Here is a 20,808-nt window from a genome sequence, read left to right on the forward strand (position 1 = left end):
CTACTATAAAATCACATCTATTTAATAATGGAAATGGCGGGTGTTATTACAGACTCTAAAAGAAGTGACTCCTTGTGCAGAAAGAGCAGCTGCACTGCAGCAACAGCAGATTTAAGCAATTGTGTGCACCAGTTAAAGAACTGACTCAGAATGTCTCCATAACACCGTTTAAAACCAAAGTCGCTGTTCCATCAAAATTCCACCTCAAATTAAAATGATATCTTATAGCTGTTTGATTTTGATACCAAGCTCAAGATCAAACAAATCTAATACACTTGTGCAATTCTTTAATGCAGTTAAGTTTTTAAGGCTTTGTTTATTCAGCTAATAATTTATCACTTGCTAGATTCTCTATCTTGAAAGTGTCTATACAGTTAATACATATAGAAGATAATGATGCAACATTGTACATTTTAAGAATACAGTCTTAGCAGTATTGTGTTCCATTGCCAGCTACGAGTAAATGTCAGTCGGAGAACCTAAGCAAAAACTGCCGGGGTCACTTTGACAAGCTTCCTGTTTTGTCACTATTTTTCACTATTTTCTTATGGCTACACAATCAGTGTAGCCATAAGAAACCGGCTGCATATGTGGCTGGGACTGGAACATGTTTCAGCACAGAGAATTTAACAGAAATATGTTCAAATCTCAGTTCTCATTCCCAGCTATTATTTTTTTTAATTCTAGGGCTTTAGGAGTGGATTGTTGAGAATGAGTGGTGGAAACTGAGAAAGAGTAGTAGTAGAGGCAGGATGTGGGAAGATGTGGGAATGAGAGAGATATATAAACTCTTTTCCAAAAATAAAGACAAGCTTCTTTTAAACATTTGATTGGAAAAACAAGCACCAAACACAAACCTGTCTAGAGGTTATCAAAATGCTAATATACTAGATATGACAAAGATCCCTTAGGAGTGCTACAGATTAGTACAAGTGAATGGTATGATATTCCTAATGGCAGGGAGATTTTACTAACACACCTCAATACTGACCTTAGGAAACCAAATTTCAGCTATGTATTGTCAATTTAGCAGGAGCTTCAGAAGCATATTTTTATCAGGAACTTGAGTTTGAAGTCAACCACGGCCAGTGGGAATGAAAGTACACCTCTACCCCGATATAACGCCGTCCTCGGGAGCCAAAAAATCTTACCGCGTTATAGGTGAAACCGCATTATATCAAACTTGCTTTGATCCGCCGGAGCACGCAGCCCCGCCCCCCTGGAGCGCTGTTTTACCACGTTATATCCGAATTCGTGTTATATCGGGTCGCGTTATATCAGGGTAGAGGTGTATTTAGTATAGCATTTAAAAACAGTTTCTTAAATGCTAGAGTCTACTCTAAGACCAAATTAGGCAAGTACAAACATCAGTTGTGCACAATGCCATTTTTCCACAGAATGAAAGTACACTTGTACATTCACCCTATCATGGGTTTTGAAACTGCACCAACTAGGGTCTGAAAGCAAAGCAAAGATCATCTTACATAAAAGAAACTAACGTCCAGTTACTAGCAAACAAACTCTTGAGCTGAGGTTCAAAACCCTTTAAGAGATCTGGATATCCAATTACCATTAAAGTTAATGAGAATAAAGTATCCTAATCTTAGACATCTTTGAAAGTCTCAGCCTTCATCCATAATCCTAACTGCTAACCCAAAAGCCTTATCTGGTGTAGTTAGAACAAACTATCCATTCTTCTTGTGATCAGCCAAGGCTGTACCTTTCACAGCTACATAACTGACAATTAATTTCTGGTTATCTGTGCCCAGCCATGTAGCCTTACCGCTGTGGTGTTGAATAGTCGTATGTCATGAGACTGAAGCTGTCCATTACTGGGGCCAATTGATCAAATTCTTTCTTTGTGAACATTCCCAGCTGATTGGTCCTTTCAACAAACAAACAAAAAAGACAAAGTATTATATATTTTGGGTTGCTCTCTCCCCTAGATTAGGGGAATTAAATTTAATTCAGTTTTATCACATAGCACAAAACTTTCATTTTGGGATTGCAGTAAGACGCCTCAGTGACGTTCTTAAAATGAATCCTTAAGACAAAATATTGAGTACTACTACATTGCCTATGGGAAAATGTCAAAGAACTGGACATCCATAATATACTTTTAAAGATATATTTGCAACATAAGTACAATTAATATCAAAACTATGTTCTAATCAAATTTCTTCATGTAATATTGGACTGAACCAATACACTAATAGTCTTTGACAAGCCAAGCAATTAATTGTTTTTAAAGTTGCTATTTCCATTTAAAATGCTAAGCTATTCTGAAAAAAAAAACAGATTTATAAATAATTAAATGAATCGAACTGTTCCTACAAAAACATGAAATAGATAATTTCTTGAGAAAATGCCCTCCCCTCATATTCATGTCATAGGAAGTGGCAAAAGTAGTCTACGCTGCACTAAGATAACTATTTTCTCAACATGCTAAGCCCATTTTGTTTCTTTTTAACCACTGCTAATACAACCACAAAGTCCCAAATAATGGAATGACAACAACACCGGGTGCTTTCAGCAATAGATGGTGGTATGTACACTTGCTTCGAGGTTGGACATAAGTGCTGCACTAACAGCAATAAGGATTACTTTAACTCTGAGAAGGTGTTGCAATTACTGAATTTTGAGATTTAATTTACCAAGGTCAAGCAGTTTGACACCATTTAGCAAGATGTATAGCTTAGAGAGCCAAAACACTGTTTTTCCTGTGAGATCTAGTATTTTTGTACAAACCTATATAAGAGGATGAATGAATTCCCTTATTAAATTTAGCCATTTTCCTCCAACAACTGACTTTAAGCAATGACCCATGATCCTATATGAAGGAGGATGGGAATCTAAAACCTGGAGAGTGTGGCAAAGGGAAAAAAGGAACAAAGAGGAGAGGTTTGTTTCCTGGAAGATTAGTAAAACCTGGAATTCAGGTTAAATTGAATTGGTAGAGGGGGAAAAATGGCAAAATACTATTCTATAAATGCCTGCCTTGAATTTTCTTGACTTGAGTAGAGCAAGGACCAATGCATCAGTTTCTCTACTGCAAGCTTAAGTAAAGGGATGAATTTAACAAATTTCTCTTATAAAAACAACAAAAATCTCTCAGGGTTTTTTGTTATTTTTAGAATGACCCTTACTTATGTAACCAAGTGTCAAGTCTCCAACCCAACTTCATGTATTTTGTTAGTTCTGGGCATTTGGAGGCCCCTGAATTTCTTCTGTTTTCTTTTTAGGTAGGCTGGGAAATACTCACTAGGTACTCTTTGAAATTCCTTCAAAGAGCAATGGTCATAACATCAGAGAAAGGGCAAGTTAAAGCAGCATTATGCCTCTTCCTACCACTCTCCCCAGGAAATATAAGACAGCCTTGATAAAAACATACCCCAAAGAGTGGGCAGGTATGGGAGAAGACACTGGAAGGAACACCTGTGTCCCGCCAGCCATAGGGATCTGGGAGAGCTGGGGAAGAGAGAGAGAAAAGGGAAACAGCTCACTCCCTCCTAAGTCAGAGCTAAACATAGAGAGGAATTGTACAAAGGACCAATGAGTGTGGGTTGCTACAAACTCCATTTTACTTAACAGAAAAGAGCAAAGTTATGTACTTGCAAGTACATGTGGTGCTATTCTGTGTGTCACCCACAAATAAAATGTAGTGAACATAATTCCCATTAAAGGAATTAGAGGGAAAGTATTTCAGAGTTCAAATTTTTCCTGACCAATAGCTTTATAGGAACACAGTTATTAGGTCTAAAAATTTACGACTATCCTTTATCTAGAAATGCTGCAAATAAAACTAATTCCTGCTCCACCACTCTGGGAAAAAAAGTTAATGGAGCAGAAATTAAGAAGTGGTGTGGAATAGTCATTTTCCATGTGCACGTTGACATACGTGGACTGAGTATGAATGATATTTGCAAGTCAGGTCACTTAACCTGACAGCACATATTAGAATCAGATTATTTACTTCCAGTATAGATAAACATGTCAGCAACTGTTTTGTTTTGATATATACTATGGTAGCCTCGTGTTCCAAGAATCAATAATTTAGTTGCCACACGAAGGAGTCCTTCTCTTCTTCTCCCCAAGGCTTCAAGCACAAATTAAAAAAACAATCTCCTCTTCTGGGACCCACGTGTGAGCCTCAGTCTTCTCAACCGTGATCTGCCTGGCATTTTATTGCAAATTTAAATCACAAACTTTCTACAAGAATAAATCAAACGAAGAGTGTCTTTTTGTTATAATGTCATGGTAACCTGAACGCCTGTAGGCAAAACAGTTTCCCTTCCACAACCCCAGCAAAATGCATTTTCTGTAAATTGATTCTGATTATTTCTGGGAGGAGGCATAAGGAGTAATTATACCAAGCATTAGATTTTTATGGTATGTTGTATTGCTTGGTAGATTAAGCAGGGTAATACTTTAGTGAAACTCAACGATGCAACTTGCCCACCCCAACTTTTTCAAATGAACTACCAAGGAATAGGGAAAAGGCATGCAAAACACTGTCATCGTCTCACACACAGAGGCTTGTAACTAAACTGTTTCAAATAAGTGTAACCCTCCGCATGCTGGGAGTGGCGCTCTGTTCCCCTCTAGCAGTGGCTAGGCAGCTAAAAATTGATGATCTTGCTACAGTCTTGGCTAAGAAACGTGTCTTTTAGATCATACAGTAGCAGCTCATGCATTTAGTTCCAGAGATCCCAGGTTTGATTCCCACTGCCAACACCCCTGTGTGAGGCGGCGTTACACAAGAAAGGACGATTGGCCAGGAACAAAGGCCTACAGAAACATGCTCCATCGACAGAGGGTGTAAACATCTATCACTTTCAATTCAACATCAGTCAATCAATTCTGCACAAACAATTTGCAAAACCCCTCAGCTGCAGAGATGGCGGGGGGAGTCATTTTGCCCAGCGCAGGGCCTTTCAGAAATGTTCTCAGTAAAAGAATTGATACTTGAGGATAGAAACTCAGACTCACAGACTTTAAGGCCAGAAGGGACCATTATGATCATCTAGTCTGACCTCCTGCACATCACAGACTACAGACCTTCACCCACCCACTCCTATAATAGACCCCTATCCTCTGGTTGCGTTACTGAAGTCCTCAAATCATGATTTTAAGACTGCAAGTTAAAGAGAATCCACCATTTACACTAGTTTAAAGCAGCAAGTGACCCATGCCCCGTGCTGCAGAGAAAGGTGAAAGAACTCCCAGGGTCTCTGCCAATCTGACCCAGGGGAAAATTCCTTCCCAACCCCAAATATGACAATCAGTTAGACCAGGGGTCTCCAAACTTTATGAGACAAGGGCCATATTAGATTTTTGAAGGGGCTTCACGGGCCGAAGCATCTGTGAAAAAATTAAATATATGCAAAATTGTTAAAAAAAGAATTATTATTTTAGGATTAGTGAGAAGTATGGTACTGATGTTTTTCTGACAAAATTGCATTTAGCTGTGGTTCAAAGTTAGTGTTCCCTATCATCAAAATTGATTGTAAATGTTCATCAGACAAGGTCGATCTGTAGTTGGATTTCACATATTTCATCATCGAAAATGTTTTTTCACACACATAAGTAGTGCCAAACACTGACATTAATCCACAGACAAAGTTTTTTACATGAGCATATTGATCACTTGGCAGGCATTTATAGAACTCTACCAGATTTCCTGCCTTATATTTGTCCTTCAACAAGTCATTGGATTGCAGGTCAATCACTTCCATTTGAAGTTCAGGTGGCAGTTTTTCGAGATGGCAATCAAATGGGTTTTGGAAGATCCGTATTTCTCCTGCATTCACATCAAGGTCAGAGAAACGCTCCTGGAACTGTAGTTTCAGATCAGAAATGATTTCTTGTGCAAACCTAGTTGGGAATCGTGATTCAGTTTCTTGGTTGGTTGAACTTTTCACAACATGTAAAATGAGCAAAGCAGTCCCTCATCAGTTGGGACTCGAAAAGAACTAGTTTTTGCCTGAATACTTTCACCTAGGTGTACATGTCACAGATAAGCCCGTTTTCCCCTTGTAGTCTAAGATTGAAGTCATTCATGTGCTTGGTCAAGTCTACGAAAAAGCTAATTTCCAAAGCCATTCACTGTTTGTGAGTAAAGGTAGAGGTCGTTTTTTTTTTTATTATTATTTAAGAACATTTCAATTTCAGTTCTAAACACGAAAAATCGTGACAAAACCTTTACACAGCTCAGCCATCGAACTGAAGTGTGGTAGGACAAATCGTGATATTCTGATTCTATTTCCACCAGAAATGCTTGGAACTGACGATGGTTAAGTCCATACGAGCGAATGAAATTCACGGTTGAAACTACTGGTTCCATAACACATGACAAATCCAAATATTTCCCACACAATGCTTGCTGATGAAGAATGCAATGAAGAATCATAGGCTTGGGACAGCCCGCACTTTCACAAGCTTTGTAGATTTGTCCAACCAAACCTTTTTTTGAACCGCACATGTTTCTACCTCCATCGGTTGTAAAGCACTTCAGTTGTTTTCATTGCAGGTTGTATTGAGAAAGTGACTTTTCAACTTCTTTGAAAATCTCTTCACCTGTGGTTGTTCCATGCATACTATGCACAGAAGCTAGTTCTTCCGTAACTTCAAAATTACTGCCGACCCCGCGAATAAACAACAGCAGCTGCTAAGTATCGGAAACATCGGTTGACTCGTCAAGTGCGAGGGAAAACCACTCAAACTTCTTAGCCTTTTGATTCAGCTGGAAAATTATATTACTGCCAATGTCCTTGATTCTGCGAGCAACTGTGTTCGCCGAAAGACTAATTGTCTTAAATAAATCTACTTTTTCTGGGCATATTTCTTCGGCTGCTTGAATCATACATATTTTAACTAGCTCGCCATCAGTAAATGGTTTTCCTCATTTTGCTAATAGGTGTGCCACTCGGAAGCTGGCTCTTGTTGCAGCTTCGTTCTCAGTTTTCTTCTTCTTCAATATAAACTGTTGTAACGATAAGCCACGTTTCATGGATTCTAATTTATCTGAACGTAGCTTTCCTGTAAATTGAGAGTAGTTCGACAAGTGCTTGGTTTCATAATGTCTACGAATGTTGTATTCTTTTAGCACTGCGATAGTTTCGTTACATATTAAACACAATGCTTTACTACCTGATTCGATAACGAAATAGTCCACACTCCATTGTTCTTTAAACACGCGACATTCAGAATCAACCTTTCTCTTCTGTCCTTTTCCCAACATAATCGCCCCAATAGCAATGGACTTAAACACAACGAATATACGTTTGTCACTAGTCTGACACACGCTAAGACAAAAACCGAGGGAAACAACAATGACTAATCACACATCCGGTTCCTTCTGCCACTACTAACCTACCTACTGTGTGCTAATTGGCTCTGCGACCCTGGCAGGAATGCAGTGATGTCATGAAGTTCTGCCACCGCTCTGAGGTTTCCACTGCTGGCCCCTTGCCAGCTGGGGTCCCGCCACTGGCCCCACCCAGCGCCCGCTGTTGGCCTGGGTGAAGGAACCCAGGCTGGCAGCGGGCTGAGACCCTGACTGGCACGAGCCCGCGGCAGGAACCTCAGAGCAGCGGCGGGCTGAGCCGCTCAGCCTCCCGCTGCTCTGGGATTCCCGCCATGGGCTCCTGCCAGCCAGGGTCCCGCTGCCCGATGCGATGTCGGTTGGGGGGCTGGACAAATCAAAGCCGTGGGCCATAGTTTGGAGACCCCTGAGTTAGACCCTGAGCATGTGGGCAAGACCCAACAGCCAGAAACCAGGAAAGAATTTTCTGTAGTAACTCAGAGCCCTCTACATCTAGTGTCTCATCACCAGCCATTGGAGATATTTGCTGCTAGCAGTGGCAGATCGGCTACATGCCATTGTAGGCAGTCTTATCATACCATCCTCTCCATAAACTTATCAAGCTCTGTCTTGAAGCCAGTTAGGTTTTTTGCCCCCACGGCTCCCCTGGGAAGGCTGTTCCAGAACTTCACTTGTCTGATGCTTAGAAACCTTTACCTAATTTGAAACCTAAACTTGTTCATGGCCAGTTTATACCCATTTGTTCTTGTGTCTACATTGGCGCTTACCTTAAATAACTCCTCTCCTTCCCTGGTATTTATCCCTCTGATGTATTTATAGAGAGCAACCATTTCTCCCCTCAGCCTTCTTTTGGTTAGGCTACACAAGCTCTTTGTGCTGCTAACATGCCTTTCAGCTGACAATCTCAAATCACTTCAAAGTTTAAATTAATCCTAAACTCCACTCTAAGGCAGATATTTCCTCTAGTATACAGCTGAGGAAGTTGATATACAGAGGGCCAAGAGACTTGCCTGGTGATATATAGCAAGGCCCTGAGAATCAAGGGACTTGCAATCCTATGTTTTAGCCAAAAGCCTGTCTTTCATCTAGGCTTTGAATATTAAGCATGTATTAGAGTCAATGCAGTTGCAGTGACCCCATCACCATTTATCAGAAATATGTAATGTGCATCCTGGAGGAAGCTCGTCATTAATTTCTCAGTTGACTGAAGGTGATTTGATCTGTTCACAGAAGTGCAACTATTAAGGGGGAGAAGTTAGCTGTGCAAGCACACAATATAAAAAATCAGAATATTTAAAAGAACAATATCTCAAGAAGTTCTTTATGTGGAATTAACTTTGCCCTCTGAATGGCTGCATTTGCATTAGCTCTGAGCAGGGCCAGTTCCAGCGTTTTTGCCGCCCCAAGCAGCGGGGGGGGGGGGAGTCACAATCAGCGGCACTTCGGCAGCGGCTCTACCGCCACCACTTCATTCTTCAGCGGCAATTCGGCAGTCCGAGAGGGACTGAGGGACCCGCCGCCGAAGAGCCGGACGTGCCGCCCCTTTCCATTGGCCGCCCCAGGCACCTGCTTGCTGCGCTGGTGCCAGCCCTGGCTCTGAGCTTACCTCAACACAGTTAAAAAGGTGACTGTGCAATTTGGGGCCTAAGCAAATATGCTTTTTTTTAAAAAGTGTGAAATGAAGCACTGAATGTGAGAGAAGTATGATCTTCCAAAAGGAAGATAAAAATAGAAATCAGTTGTTAATGTGTGCAAACATACTGTAATTATGCAATATCTTCTATAAATGACATAATTCAGTATCAAGAGAAAGTACGTATTGTGACAAAGTTCCTCCTCTGCCTTGGTGGGTCCTGCGCTTTTTGGTGGATTTGCTCACCTCAGAGGTTCACAGCAGCCCTCAGTTTGGCCGCTTCTGTTAGAGGCTCAAACCTGCCGTTCACTCAGCTAACCTCATCACTGGCCAGCAAGGGGGAAACGGAGAACAATTTCCGCAGTCTCTGTATCCCACCTAGTGGGTCAGGGACAGGCCAGATCCCTTTCCAAATTAGACCTTCCCTTCTGGTGTTTCTCACAGACCAGGTCAACTCCTCCTATGTCCGATCAGGAGTTGGGGGGATGGAGGGAACCCGGGCCCGCCGTCTACACTGGGTTCCAGCCCAGGGTCCTGTGGATAGCAGCTGTCTACGTTTCCTGTATCGTGACAGCTACAACTCCCTGGGTTACTTCCTCATGGCCCCCCCAGCACCTTCTTTATCCTCACTGCAGGATCTTCCCCCTGAAGACTGATCACACTTGTACTCCTCAGTCCTCCAGCAGCTTCTTACTCCCTGCTCCTTGCACACCCTCCAATAACTGATGGGAGGTCCTTTTTAAACCAGGTGTCCTGATTAGTCTGCCTGCCATAATTGATTCTAGTAAGTTCTTAATTGGCTCCAGGTGTCTTAATTAGCTTGGTTCTAGCAGATTCCTGATTGCTCTAGGGCAGCCCCTGCTCTGGTCACTCAGAGAATATAAAGCTATTCATCCAGTGGCCAGTATACTTGCCTTCTACCAGACTCCTGTACCCCACTGGTCTGGGTCTGTCACAGTATAAAAGAGGGGGGGAAGTGTTCCTTTTACATGTTAGGCCATGTCAAATCCTTTTACTCCATTCTAAAATGCAGGCATGACACATATTTGCATCTGGGTTTTTCTCCCCTCCCCCCCACCAACAAATGAGGCTCAGTTTCCTTAATATTCTACTCAGACACATTCGGGGAGTCCCACTTGATTCTTTAAGTAATCAACTGTTCAATGCAATTATCTCTAAAACCTATTCAACACCAAAAAATTCCAGGCATCCAGTTTTGGAAACAGCCTAGATTTAATTTGAATGCACATGCCGTGCCAAAGGCATTCCCTGAGTAGAAGTTCATTGCAGAAAATTTTCCTTTGATATTTAGCCTTTATTTGCTTATTCATTTCATCCCACTCCTAACTTTTTATTAGGCTAAGTAGTTCCTTTAACTTGCTATGGGTTCACACATTTCAATATATAGGCTTACGTCCCCACTTGGTCATTGCTCAGACAAGCTATAGATTCAGGGTAAAATTGTTATTTCCCTTCAATCCCCCTGGCCATACTTCTTGTTCCTAGAAACTCCCTCCAATTTGTCAGTATTTTTCTGATGAGTCCTAAACTAAGCATAGCATTCCATGTGCGATCACATCACAACCCTACAAGAAAGCACCTATTTCTTATACTATATCTGAATATGCAGTCCAAAACTGCACAGCCCATTTTTGCTATTCTGCTGTCCATGTTACTTCTAAAACTATATATGATTCTGAAATGTAGTAAAGTCTTTGGCATTACTGATTTCCATGTTTCTCTTTCCCATTAAATAGATTATTTTCAGCCCTCAGTGGTGTTATCAAATACTCTTTATTTATTGTAATCTGCAAATTAACATGCTCTTTCTACTGGAGACATATCTGATGTTTAACAGCTGTCTTAAACGACTCTTGCATTACTCCAATTCCTACTTCTACCAACTTGGTATTCTGACATTTATCATAACTTTGTTTATGGCACTTTTTTATTCACAGGTCAGCATTTATATCAAAGCCTGTATGAACTGAGTACCAAGTTTTGAGGTACTGTCAAAAGTTCTTTTAAAATCATATTACAATGCATCTACCACTTACCCACTAATTTTTAAATTTCTATTACAATCAAGCTTGTTTAGAGTTATTCTTTAATCTCATGATGCTTCTTGCTCATGGTTCTATTAACCTCTGCAAAATTTGCAATTTGTTCTTTGACTAGGAAAAGGAGGCTAGACTTACGAAATGGCTATTGCCAGGACTACTTGTTCAAAGTTCCATTTTATATTTGTTTTTTTCCCATCTTCTGGTCCCTCTCCAGTTTTCTGTGTCCCTTCAGAAGTAATTGACATTGGTACAGTATATTTACTACAGCAATTTCTTCAGCATCCTAGGATGCATATCAACTGGACTTTTTAAATAGTTTATGTTCAGATAGTCCAAAAAAAACCATCTGGGCTTTATTGGTAAGTATTTTTACAAGTTTCTCACTTCGTGACCATCTATACCATATTTCTTGTTGAAAAATAGAAAAAATATTTGAGCATATCAGCCATTCAATCCACTTTCATTTACTTTTAAATGGACCTACTTTTTCTGCCATTTGTCATCTCATTATACTTACCCCGCAAATGAAGCAAGGTAAACACAAAGCTTCCTATAACTCATTCGGCTTTTCTCTGCAAGTTTAAACTATATTCTTGTTTGGTTACCTCATCTCTTTTCCACTTACAGTACAGGGCTTTTTCCTCTATCCTCAGGTCTTTGAACACTCCTTCATGAAGGAGACTGTTGGCTCCTTATTCACTGTATGCTTCTATTTCAGAAGTCATCTAGTCAGTAATGGCTTAATTGTCATATCTTGTAGAACTCCCCAATTTCTCCCCACACTAGTAGTTGGCAAAGCTTCTCCCCACACCAGACCTTCCTTACTGGATTTCATATTTCCTCAAAATTAGGTTCCCTGAAATTTAACACCTTTGTACTATTGAATTTTGTGATCTCAGTGCCCAGAATTCAATTTGCTCATGGTCAGTGGTTTCAGGATCCCTTTTTATTCTTACATTCAATCTGTTCTCCCTTATTAGTAGGAAGTAGAGGCTGGCTTCTTTCACTGGAATTTCTACCTTTTGGATCACACGAATGCAGACATTGCTAATGCTAGCCAAATACAAAATAAGATATACGGTGGCTCAGATATTTTATTTCCTAGAATGAATCCTGGGGGGAGCAGTCATTTTGGTAAATGTAGCTGCAACAATAAGCAGAAGTGTCAAATTCTGGCTCACCAAGTCAAAGGCAGGATAACAGCTCCCTGAAGCACTTGTCGCCTCGTAAAGCAACATTTTGAATGATAAGTAATCTGTGCTTATGATAGCATTGGATGTAGCAGCCAGGTCAATGCCTTGGCCTTGACAGGACTCTGCAATAAAGAGCCATGAATGATAATTACTGACATAGTCCTTGCTGTCAGGAAAGCACATGGACATGCTGAGTCAGGATGCATAAAGGGAAGATTTCCAGAGAGATAAAAGCAAACAATACACAGTGAGTGGTGAGTTCAATGTAGGTTGATGGGGACTTTAAAGAAGCGCAGCAGCATCTCCAGCTCTGCTTGCCAGTGCTAAGAGATGCAAGGCCAAGACTAAAAGCACCCTCCCTTTTGGGCCATGCAGTTCTTGAACTCAGATGGGCACAAGAACTGAGATTGTTGTTCGTTCCTACATGTGAGGGTGGAAGGGGAAAGGCTTGTGCTATACCTTCCTGCATACATGTGCACAGGCCAGATGAAGTCTCTCCCTCAGCATGCACATTCATGCACATAACATATCAAAGCTCCAATAGAGCCCTGCTTTATTCAGTGAGGGCCTCAGAAAACTTGCATGCTTAATATTCAAATAAGTTGTTATGCATTTTGTGATACAGCCTCCCTTTGCTCATATCTTTGGTAAGTGCTGAAAACCATACAAGAATTCAGAGATTGATTCTGGGGTTGGAAATCTCACTGCATGCAAGTCAAAGCTAAATTTTCACTGGAATACTCAAAACGTTTCAATGAGGACTATTTTGCCATGCCATATTAAAACTGTCTGCCTCCAGCCATTACAGCTCTACAGGCACTGAGCATTGCAAAAAGAAAATGGTTGCTCTTTTGAGAAGTTGTTTTGGAGATTTGCAGTAAGTCATTTTGTTGCTGGAGAAATCAATGATACTGAGTCTAGAGTAGTGTATATTACTTACACGTATTTACACCTCTACATACATGAGTACTGCTCATCTTAAACAGCAGTTAGCCAATTTGCACACAGAGACAATTCCCGAAGGCCAGCTCAGTCACCACAGCTCAACTATAGCTCCCTCCATTGCGGTCCCCTCCAACTCTCTAGCCACCCCAGAACACTCTCCTCACTAATACACTAGCAATTTTGGAACACTGTTGTCCTCCCTTTCCCAAACCCCTGTGTTTGATACTTGCAAGACCTCTTCTTAAGCTTCTGTCATGACCCCACTTCTGCTAGTGCAATTTTTATTTTTTACACACACGTGCACACGGATGTATTCCCCCCCACCCACCAATACAAAACCTTGTTTTTGTCAAATTGCCTGATGGCCAAACCATTTTTGCTCACACAACATAAAAGCCTACCTTCAGTAAGAGAAAGCATGTCTGCAAGAGTTCATCCCAAGAGTGAGCAACTGAAAATGTGGAATTCTAATGGAAACACAAAAACTTATCCTTCCAGATCTAATGAGTAGGAACTTATGATGGCTATATATAAACCCCACATCTGTAAGGAAAAGGTTATGCAGTTGTTCTGGGCCCAGGCAGCCCCAACCACCACACCTGCAAAGCATGCATGACTTGGAGGAGGAGCTCAGAAGGAGAACAGGCCAGCTCAGTAGGGCAGCAGACAATGGAGGTGAACTGACCTACATTCTGAGTTCCTAGAAAGGAGCACTGCAGGCGCTCCAGCTGCCTGAGGCCTGGCTTTGTAGCGATGTTGCCAAACCCAAAGGGAAGAGATTTGTGATTCTCAGGAAGTCTGAGACTTTATCTTTGATTCCAGTTATTTACAGTCTTTATCTATTGTGAAAAGAGGGAACTGGTAGGAAGTGATCCAGAGAGGCAGCAGTATAGCACTCTGGGGTTTAGGAAGTAGCTGCTTACAACTGGGCCGTGGATTAGAACCCAGTGAAGGGGTGGGCCCAGGTTCCCCCATCAAACCCTAGGAGCACCAAAGGCAGAAGCCTAATCATGATATGGGGAGTCTAGATAGAGAAGGCCCTGAAGACAGAAGAGTCAAGCTCCCAAGACCCTGAGCCTTATGCCCCTCACTTTAACTAGAGGGCTATCCATTGCTGGACTGTTTATATACCCTGAAAGGGATAGACATCCATGCGTGACCTGGGCAGAAGGCTGAGCCAGAGAAGGGGAAGATCACCGCAGAACCAAACTAGCTGTCAACGGGGAGTGCCAGCAAGGAAAAGAACCTGCCACATCATTGTGATAACTGGGACTACAAATTTACCCTAATTGTGAGCTCAACTGTTTAAAAAAAAAAGTACTTGAACAAATTATAACGTCATAAGACATCACATAATTTATAATAAATGTTGACGGGAAAAGGTATGAAAGAGATGAAAAGACTGAATTAGTCCAAACAAAAAGGCTTATTGATATAACTCAAGAACTATGTTAAGACCATGCTAGGGAAACAAGAAAAGCATGGAACCAGAATTGGTGTGTTTGGAAAAAAGGCCTAATTGGTGGACAATATAATGAGGAAATGGGCTATTCCATTTCCTTTATGGGTCCTTAAAGAGACTTTGGGGAGAAAAACTGACTATTGGAGCAAGCTTCACCATCATACCTGCCAACCCCCATTATCTTCTGGGACCCTGGGTCTTCATCATCTTGATCCTGAGAGATGTCCAGACCAGACCAGGCCAGATCAGATAGAGGGTCCCAGATAACTTCGCCACCCCTACCGGCTACAGCTGAATCCCAACCACCACCTGGGATTAAATGGACTTTAACAACAACTGCTCCATCCCATCCCAACTAATTTCTTCTCTTTTCCCCAAAAGGACATTTATTACCATTTTTGATGCCATTCAAGAGATGATCACACAAGGGGTTTTTTCCTTCTAAAACTCTCTCCATCTAATGGGGAAAGGGAATAAGGGATGTAGTTAAAATGAAAGCCCTAAGACTTCACATTTCAAATGATTGAACTGTCTTTCCTTCTTTTCTTTATCTTCAATAAAAGGTTAAAAGGATTTTTAATGGTGTCTTTGCCATGATACTAAGCAGACTGAGGTCTCGGTATACCAAATCCCAAACCTTCTTTAACACTGTTTAATGTTCGACATTAAACATTACTGGGTTATGTTAACACCTTTGGCCCAATTATTCCATCTAAATTAATACAGCCCCTCCCCCTCCTTGGGCAGCACCTGCAGTGAATGATCTTCACAGAATTGCTTGAAAATCCCCTGGCAATTATTCGGTTGGATAGTATAGCTCAATATATCATCTCACTAACTGGGTAGTTTGCATAAGCTAACAGTATTAACTGAAGATTGAGTCAGACCCAGGGCCACAGGAGAATATGTACAAGTAGGTCACAAAAGTGCCTAAAAGAGGGAGAGATCCATGATATCAGGAAATTGACATCTGAAAACAGAGAGGCAAAACTGATATAGTTTCAGAGCCAATCGCCAGTAAATAAAAGAAACACAAGTGCTAAATTGTCTGGGTCTAGGAACATGCAACCCCTTTTTTATTATTATTAATTATTATTATTATTATTATTATTGAGGAAATTCCTATAATATGGAAAAAATATTTTGACATGCATATATTTTAATGCCTGAAATGTTAACTTAGCAATTCACTCAATGATTAAAAACCCCACTGCAACTAACCATGTATATTAAAACAGTAATACCAACAATAAGGAATGTTTAAATCTTGCATTTAGATAGATATCTATAACAACCACCCTTTGTATTATAAACTCTCTTTCTTTTCTCTACAACAGTTTAAAATGCACAACAGTCACTACCTGAAAATTGAGCTTTGCACAGTCTGCAGAATGGATGTAAACTAGTTATTTATACTGAGATGCTTTTAATGTTTAACATATCTATCACTGGGTCTGTCTTTTTGTTCTGTGTTTATACAGCACCTAGCACAATGGGGTCCTGGTCCATGGCTAAGGCTCTTACGCAATATAGTAATACAAATAACTAAATCTGTCTGTATAAACTAGGAATTTACTGTTTGCATAGTGTGCGTAACCAACTGACTTAGGCTGGTGTCAGGTCTGTAATAATATTTACATTAACTGTATTTCCAACCCCAAGTTTTCAAAAATCAGGATTCAGACCCCCAAAATTGTGAAACTGATTTTAAAAAAACCTCACAATTCATAAATAAATAAATAAAAATCAAGTATGTTGCTTTCTGTTTTCAGTTTTTAGGAAACACTCATCACATTTTCAAGCTTTTCTCCACAGCTATGAGGGCAAAAATCTTGCTTTTTAGAGATGAAAGTTGAGATATTAATCTTTGACAAGCCTCCAGGAGCCGGGACTTTAAGTCACGAGACTCACGATAAAATTGCAAGGGCTAGAAACGGTAACGGAAAACTGAGTTTACATGATAGAACAGGTTTAAACTAGGTTTGTGAAGCATCACATAAACATGCACCTGTATAAAGTGCTTTAAAAAAGTGTACTTACTCTACTCAGACAAAATTCCCTATTCAATGACTGCAATCTAGGTCTTGTAACAAGAATTCAGGGCCCAATTGTACAACCACTGATCATGCCTTGTAGGTGATTAGGACTCTACTCATTTCCTTCAAAAAGAACTGAGAGCACTCTATCATAGGAGGTGCTCATTATCCTATCAACTTAGGACCCTATATTGCAGCAAGAGTCACCTGAATTAAATTGATTTGGTATGAGTTATATCTTCAAAATATGAGAGAACCACCATGTTCCTACTTGTTCACATACTTCAGATGTACATTTTGACTTTTTTGTACTAATGCTATATGAATCACTGTACTATCTTAGTTAGTTATTTTTAAAAACTGACTATTTTGTTTGTTAAACACACACACACACACACCCTTAAACCTATTAATGGTCACCATAGGGACCCCTCGTTTTTTGAGCATTGTAAGAGCTATTCGTTTTTGAGGTATGAAAAAATTTGCACGTACGCACTTTTAAATGTTATAAGAAAAATAGAAGTGGGCAAAAGAGGGGATTACTTACCACACATAATAACTGTTTTGGACTATTGCCTCCAGAGAACCATTCAGTAGGCATTGTGTATCCAAGCACACAGTTACAGAACCTAACATTTTCAGAAAGGTTTTGTTCTTTCTAAATAGTAGCCGACAGCTCTTATGTTTGTATACATAGCATGACCTCCCCAAGATAGTTATGGGATTTGAGAAGAAAACAGGCAGAGAAACTGACTTCAGAAGAAAGTCAGAAACTTTCGATGAAGTGCAAAAAATGCCTTGTTTATCTAAGGTGGACTAGCTGTCAGAGCTTTTACCTCTAAGACCCTGCTGGACAAGATGATTGCTACCATGAAAGAGAACAGCAAAAGGTGGAACAGAGAAAAATTCCAGGGGCACTTTTGTAAGTTTGGTGAGCGTCAAATGCCCACCAGCATCACCATCTTCCTCGGGTAAATCTTCAACCAGTCATTCCTTATCCATGAGCTGATCTCGTCCAAGCACTGGAATATCTTGGTAATATGTGGTAAGTAGAGCTGTGTCATCTGTGTATTGCTGGCACTTCAGTCCATGTTGTCTTATAATTTCACCCCAGTGGTTACACATAGATGCTGAATATGACAGAAGAGATAACTGATCCTTGTGGTCTCCACAAGGTCTAGTTGTGGACGTGTAGCTTCCCTATCATCGCTACTCTTTGAGTGCATCCCCTTCAGGTAGAAGTCATACCATTTTAGCACATTACCCGGGCCCCTGACACCTCTCTCAGGTAAGAGAGCAGTATCTCATGGTCAATGATGTTGAATGCCTGTGGAGAGTTCCAGGAGGATGAAAATAGATGTCTGCCCTGTATCCATCGACAGCAGAAAATCATGCACTAGTACCACTAAAGCAGTTTCAGTTCCACGTCCTGACGTGAATCCAGAGGGTGCAGGTTCTAGAATACTAGCTTCAGTTAGATGAGCTTGAAATTGTCCTTTGAGTAGCTTCTCTATAAGCTTGCTCAGGAATGGACAAGCTTAACTCATGCCCTTGCCATCCTCCATATATTATTCCCCCATATTATGTTTGGAGCAACCTAAAACTGATCAGCTTAAACTAGGGGAAAAATTCAAGCTACTTATGCAGTTTTAAGGCCTTTTAAACTGTAAAAACCACATTCCAAAAATCAATCAACTTTTGAGTAACAGCAAGAGAGTCAGGGACTGACCAGGAAAATGCTCCTTAAAAAGACAACATCTTAAAGTGTGTACTTTAAATTATGTACATACACATGTATGAAAATTGCTCACAGCTTACAATACTAGAGGCATGGAAAAAGTACTTGGCCTACAGGCATTGGTTGATTTGTCCTATGGTTAGTAGCAAACATATTATGGAAGCACCCAGAGGCCACAAATTGGAATTGGGGTCCCAATATGCTGAACAAATTATAAATGGATTGTAAATCCTCCAAGGAAGGTATTATCTCTACTCTAGGGGCAGGTCTTCACAACGGGGGGGGGGTCGATTTAAGATACGCAAATTCAGCTACGCGAATAGCGTAGCTGAATTCGACGTATCGGAGCCGACTTACCCCGCTGTGAGGACGGCGGCAAAATCGACCTCCGCGGCTCCCAGTCGACGGCGCTTACTCCCACCTCCGCTGGTGGAGTAAGAACGTCGATTCGGAGATCGATTGTCGCGTCCCGACGAGACGCGATAATTCGATCCCCGAGAGATCGATTTCTATCCGCCGATTCAGGTGGGTAGTGTAGACCTAGCCTAGGACAACAACAGCTTGACATAAAGATGAAGGGAAAGCCATACATGTAAAGGGAGAGATTTCTTTGAGGGTCACGCCAACAAACATTATACAGGCTGAGCCATAGTTCAAAGTGAATGGTGGTTTAAATTCAGAAGCAGAAAAGTTAAAGTGTCTACACCCTGTAGTTTCAATACCTTCAGCTACTTTAGCCATAGCTGCAGTTACTCCAGAACAGGAAACTAACATTCAGATTTCTTCAGAGACCCAAAGTGCTATTTACCAGTTGTTCACTAAGGATGCCTAGATTTGCAGTATCAACACTTACTGTCACAACTAACATATATCCTACTACGTATGCCCAATTTTCTCCACTTGCTGTGGATTAGCATTCTAGGCCTTTTTAAACTATTCAAGTATTTTTAATTTTTTGAAGGCAAGAACCTCCTGACTGACTTCTTGGAATAGAAGAGTGCGCCAATTTAGAAAACTAACAAGCCAGTTGGGAATGTCAAATGCAAGAGCTGCAGATTCATAAAGTAAGAGTGTTGTCAGAGGACAGTTCACAAGGCAAGAGTGCTTCAGATCACTGGGGAATTTTAACTGCTGACTAGCTGACAAGTAAAGACTTACTGCATTCTGATCTGGAAACAAAATAGTACTTACATACCATATGAAATTTCTGCAGATCAGTGAGGGCTGGCATTTTATCTTGATACATATTCCCCCGTCCCCCATCCCAGCTGTTGCTTTTGCAGTACTTGCTCTCCAAACAGAAACGAGCACATGATCTGCTCCTGCTGTGCAGAGGTCAACACACTTTTCCAGAAGCCAAAATCATTACCTATGGCCCATCTGGTGTAAACCAGAAACAGAAGTCAAGAAGTAGGGAGTTTGCCAACAATGTCATGTCCTGAATAAAAAGTATGTAAATGTTAGTCAGCAGACATCAAGGACTGAATGGGCCTGGAGCTGTCATCCTCTTCCCATGACAGGAGAGTAATCCGGGTCAGGGTTGAGGCACATAGGCATGGCATCTTGGACTGCCATTGCCAATGCTGATATTTTGTGGATAATTTGAAATTTTATACCCAGGGCTGGTCAACCAGCTTAAAAAGATTCATATATAATCACAAATCAAGGGCATGACTATTGGAGGGAAAGTTTCTTTCCCTACTCCTTACTGTATTGCCTTAACCCATTTTAAGGGTCCAGCTCTCTTCAACTCCTTTGCCTCCATCCCTTTTGTTAAGTTAATTAAGCAAGATTATGCAGAATGAACATCTGCTGCTCTTCCATTAGTTTCTCTTATTTCCAAACTATTCCAACACCCTTGATGCCAGGGCTCAATGCCCAGGCAAGCCATGCTCCAAAAGCAAAGCTTTACACAGGGTGAGCTTGTATCCCTAAGCATATGAATCTGATTTGAAAACACTAACATGCCAAATGTAGAATTTACTCCTCCTTACAAAGATTAATGAGTCCTTTTTATTTTTGCATAACTGTCCGGTATCATACCAAAAGGTATCTATTTCCCCTACAGAAGTTGGTTCAGAATCAGGAGCTCTGCAAAAGTTAGGGTTGAGAAAGCATAAATTTCAGATATTGGTCTGTACCAGGTCAACTGACCTACAGATTTGCTCACTGTCTTAATAAAAGGCATTGAGATCTTATCTAATAGGAATTCAAAGCTGTATTGGACATTTACACCAGCTTCAGTATTTGGAAGTGCAGCCTGATAATAGTTACATTAATTTTAAATAGCAAGGCATAGTCTTTGAAAGCCATTTATCTCCAAGAATAGATTTGTTTCTGAGCTCCTCTAAAGAATCTATATAAAATACATTGAACCTCCGGTGTCTGCAGTCATTCCCATGCCGCAATGCGTT

General features: G+C 40.8%; 1 protein-coding gene across 1 annotated transcript in view; it reads right to left on the reverse strand.

Moving 5' to 3' along the window:
* Window positions 1-20,808, reverse strand: part of CHID1 (chitinase domain containing 1) — a 274,987-nt gene that overhangs the window by 176,245 nt on the left and 77,934 nt on the right. The window contains exon 9 of the mRNA XM_065403952.1: window positions 1,784-1,885. Within this exon, the coding sequence (XP_065260024.1) occupies window positions 1,784-1,885 (102 nt within the window). The remainder of the gene's footprint in view (window positions 1-1,783; window positions 1,886-20,808) is intronic.

The sequence above is a fragment of the Emys orbicularis genome, chromosome 4 (genome assembly GCF_028017835.1).
Source record: "Emys orbicularis isolate rEmyOrb1 chromosome 4, rEmyOrb1.hap1, whole genome shotgun sequence".
In the NCBI taxonomy this organism is placed as follows: domain Eukaryota; kingdom Metazoa; phylum Chordata; order Testudines; family Emydidae; genus Emys; species Emys orbicularis.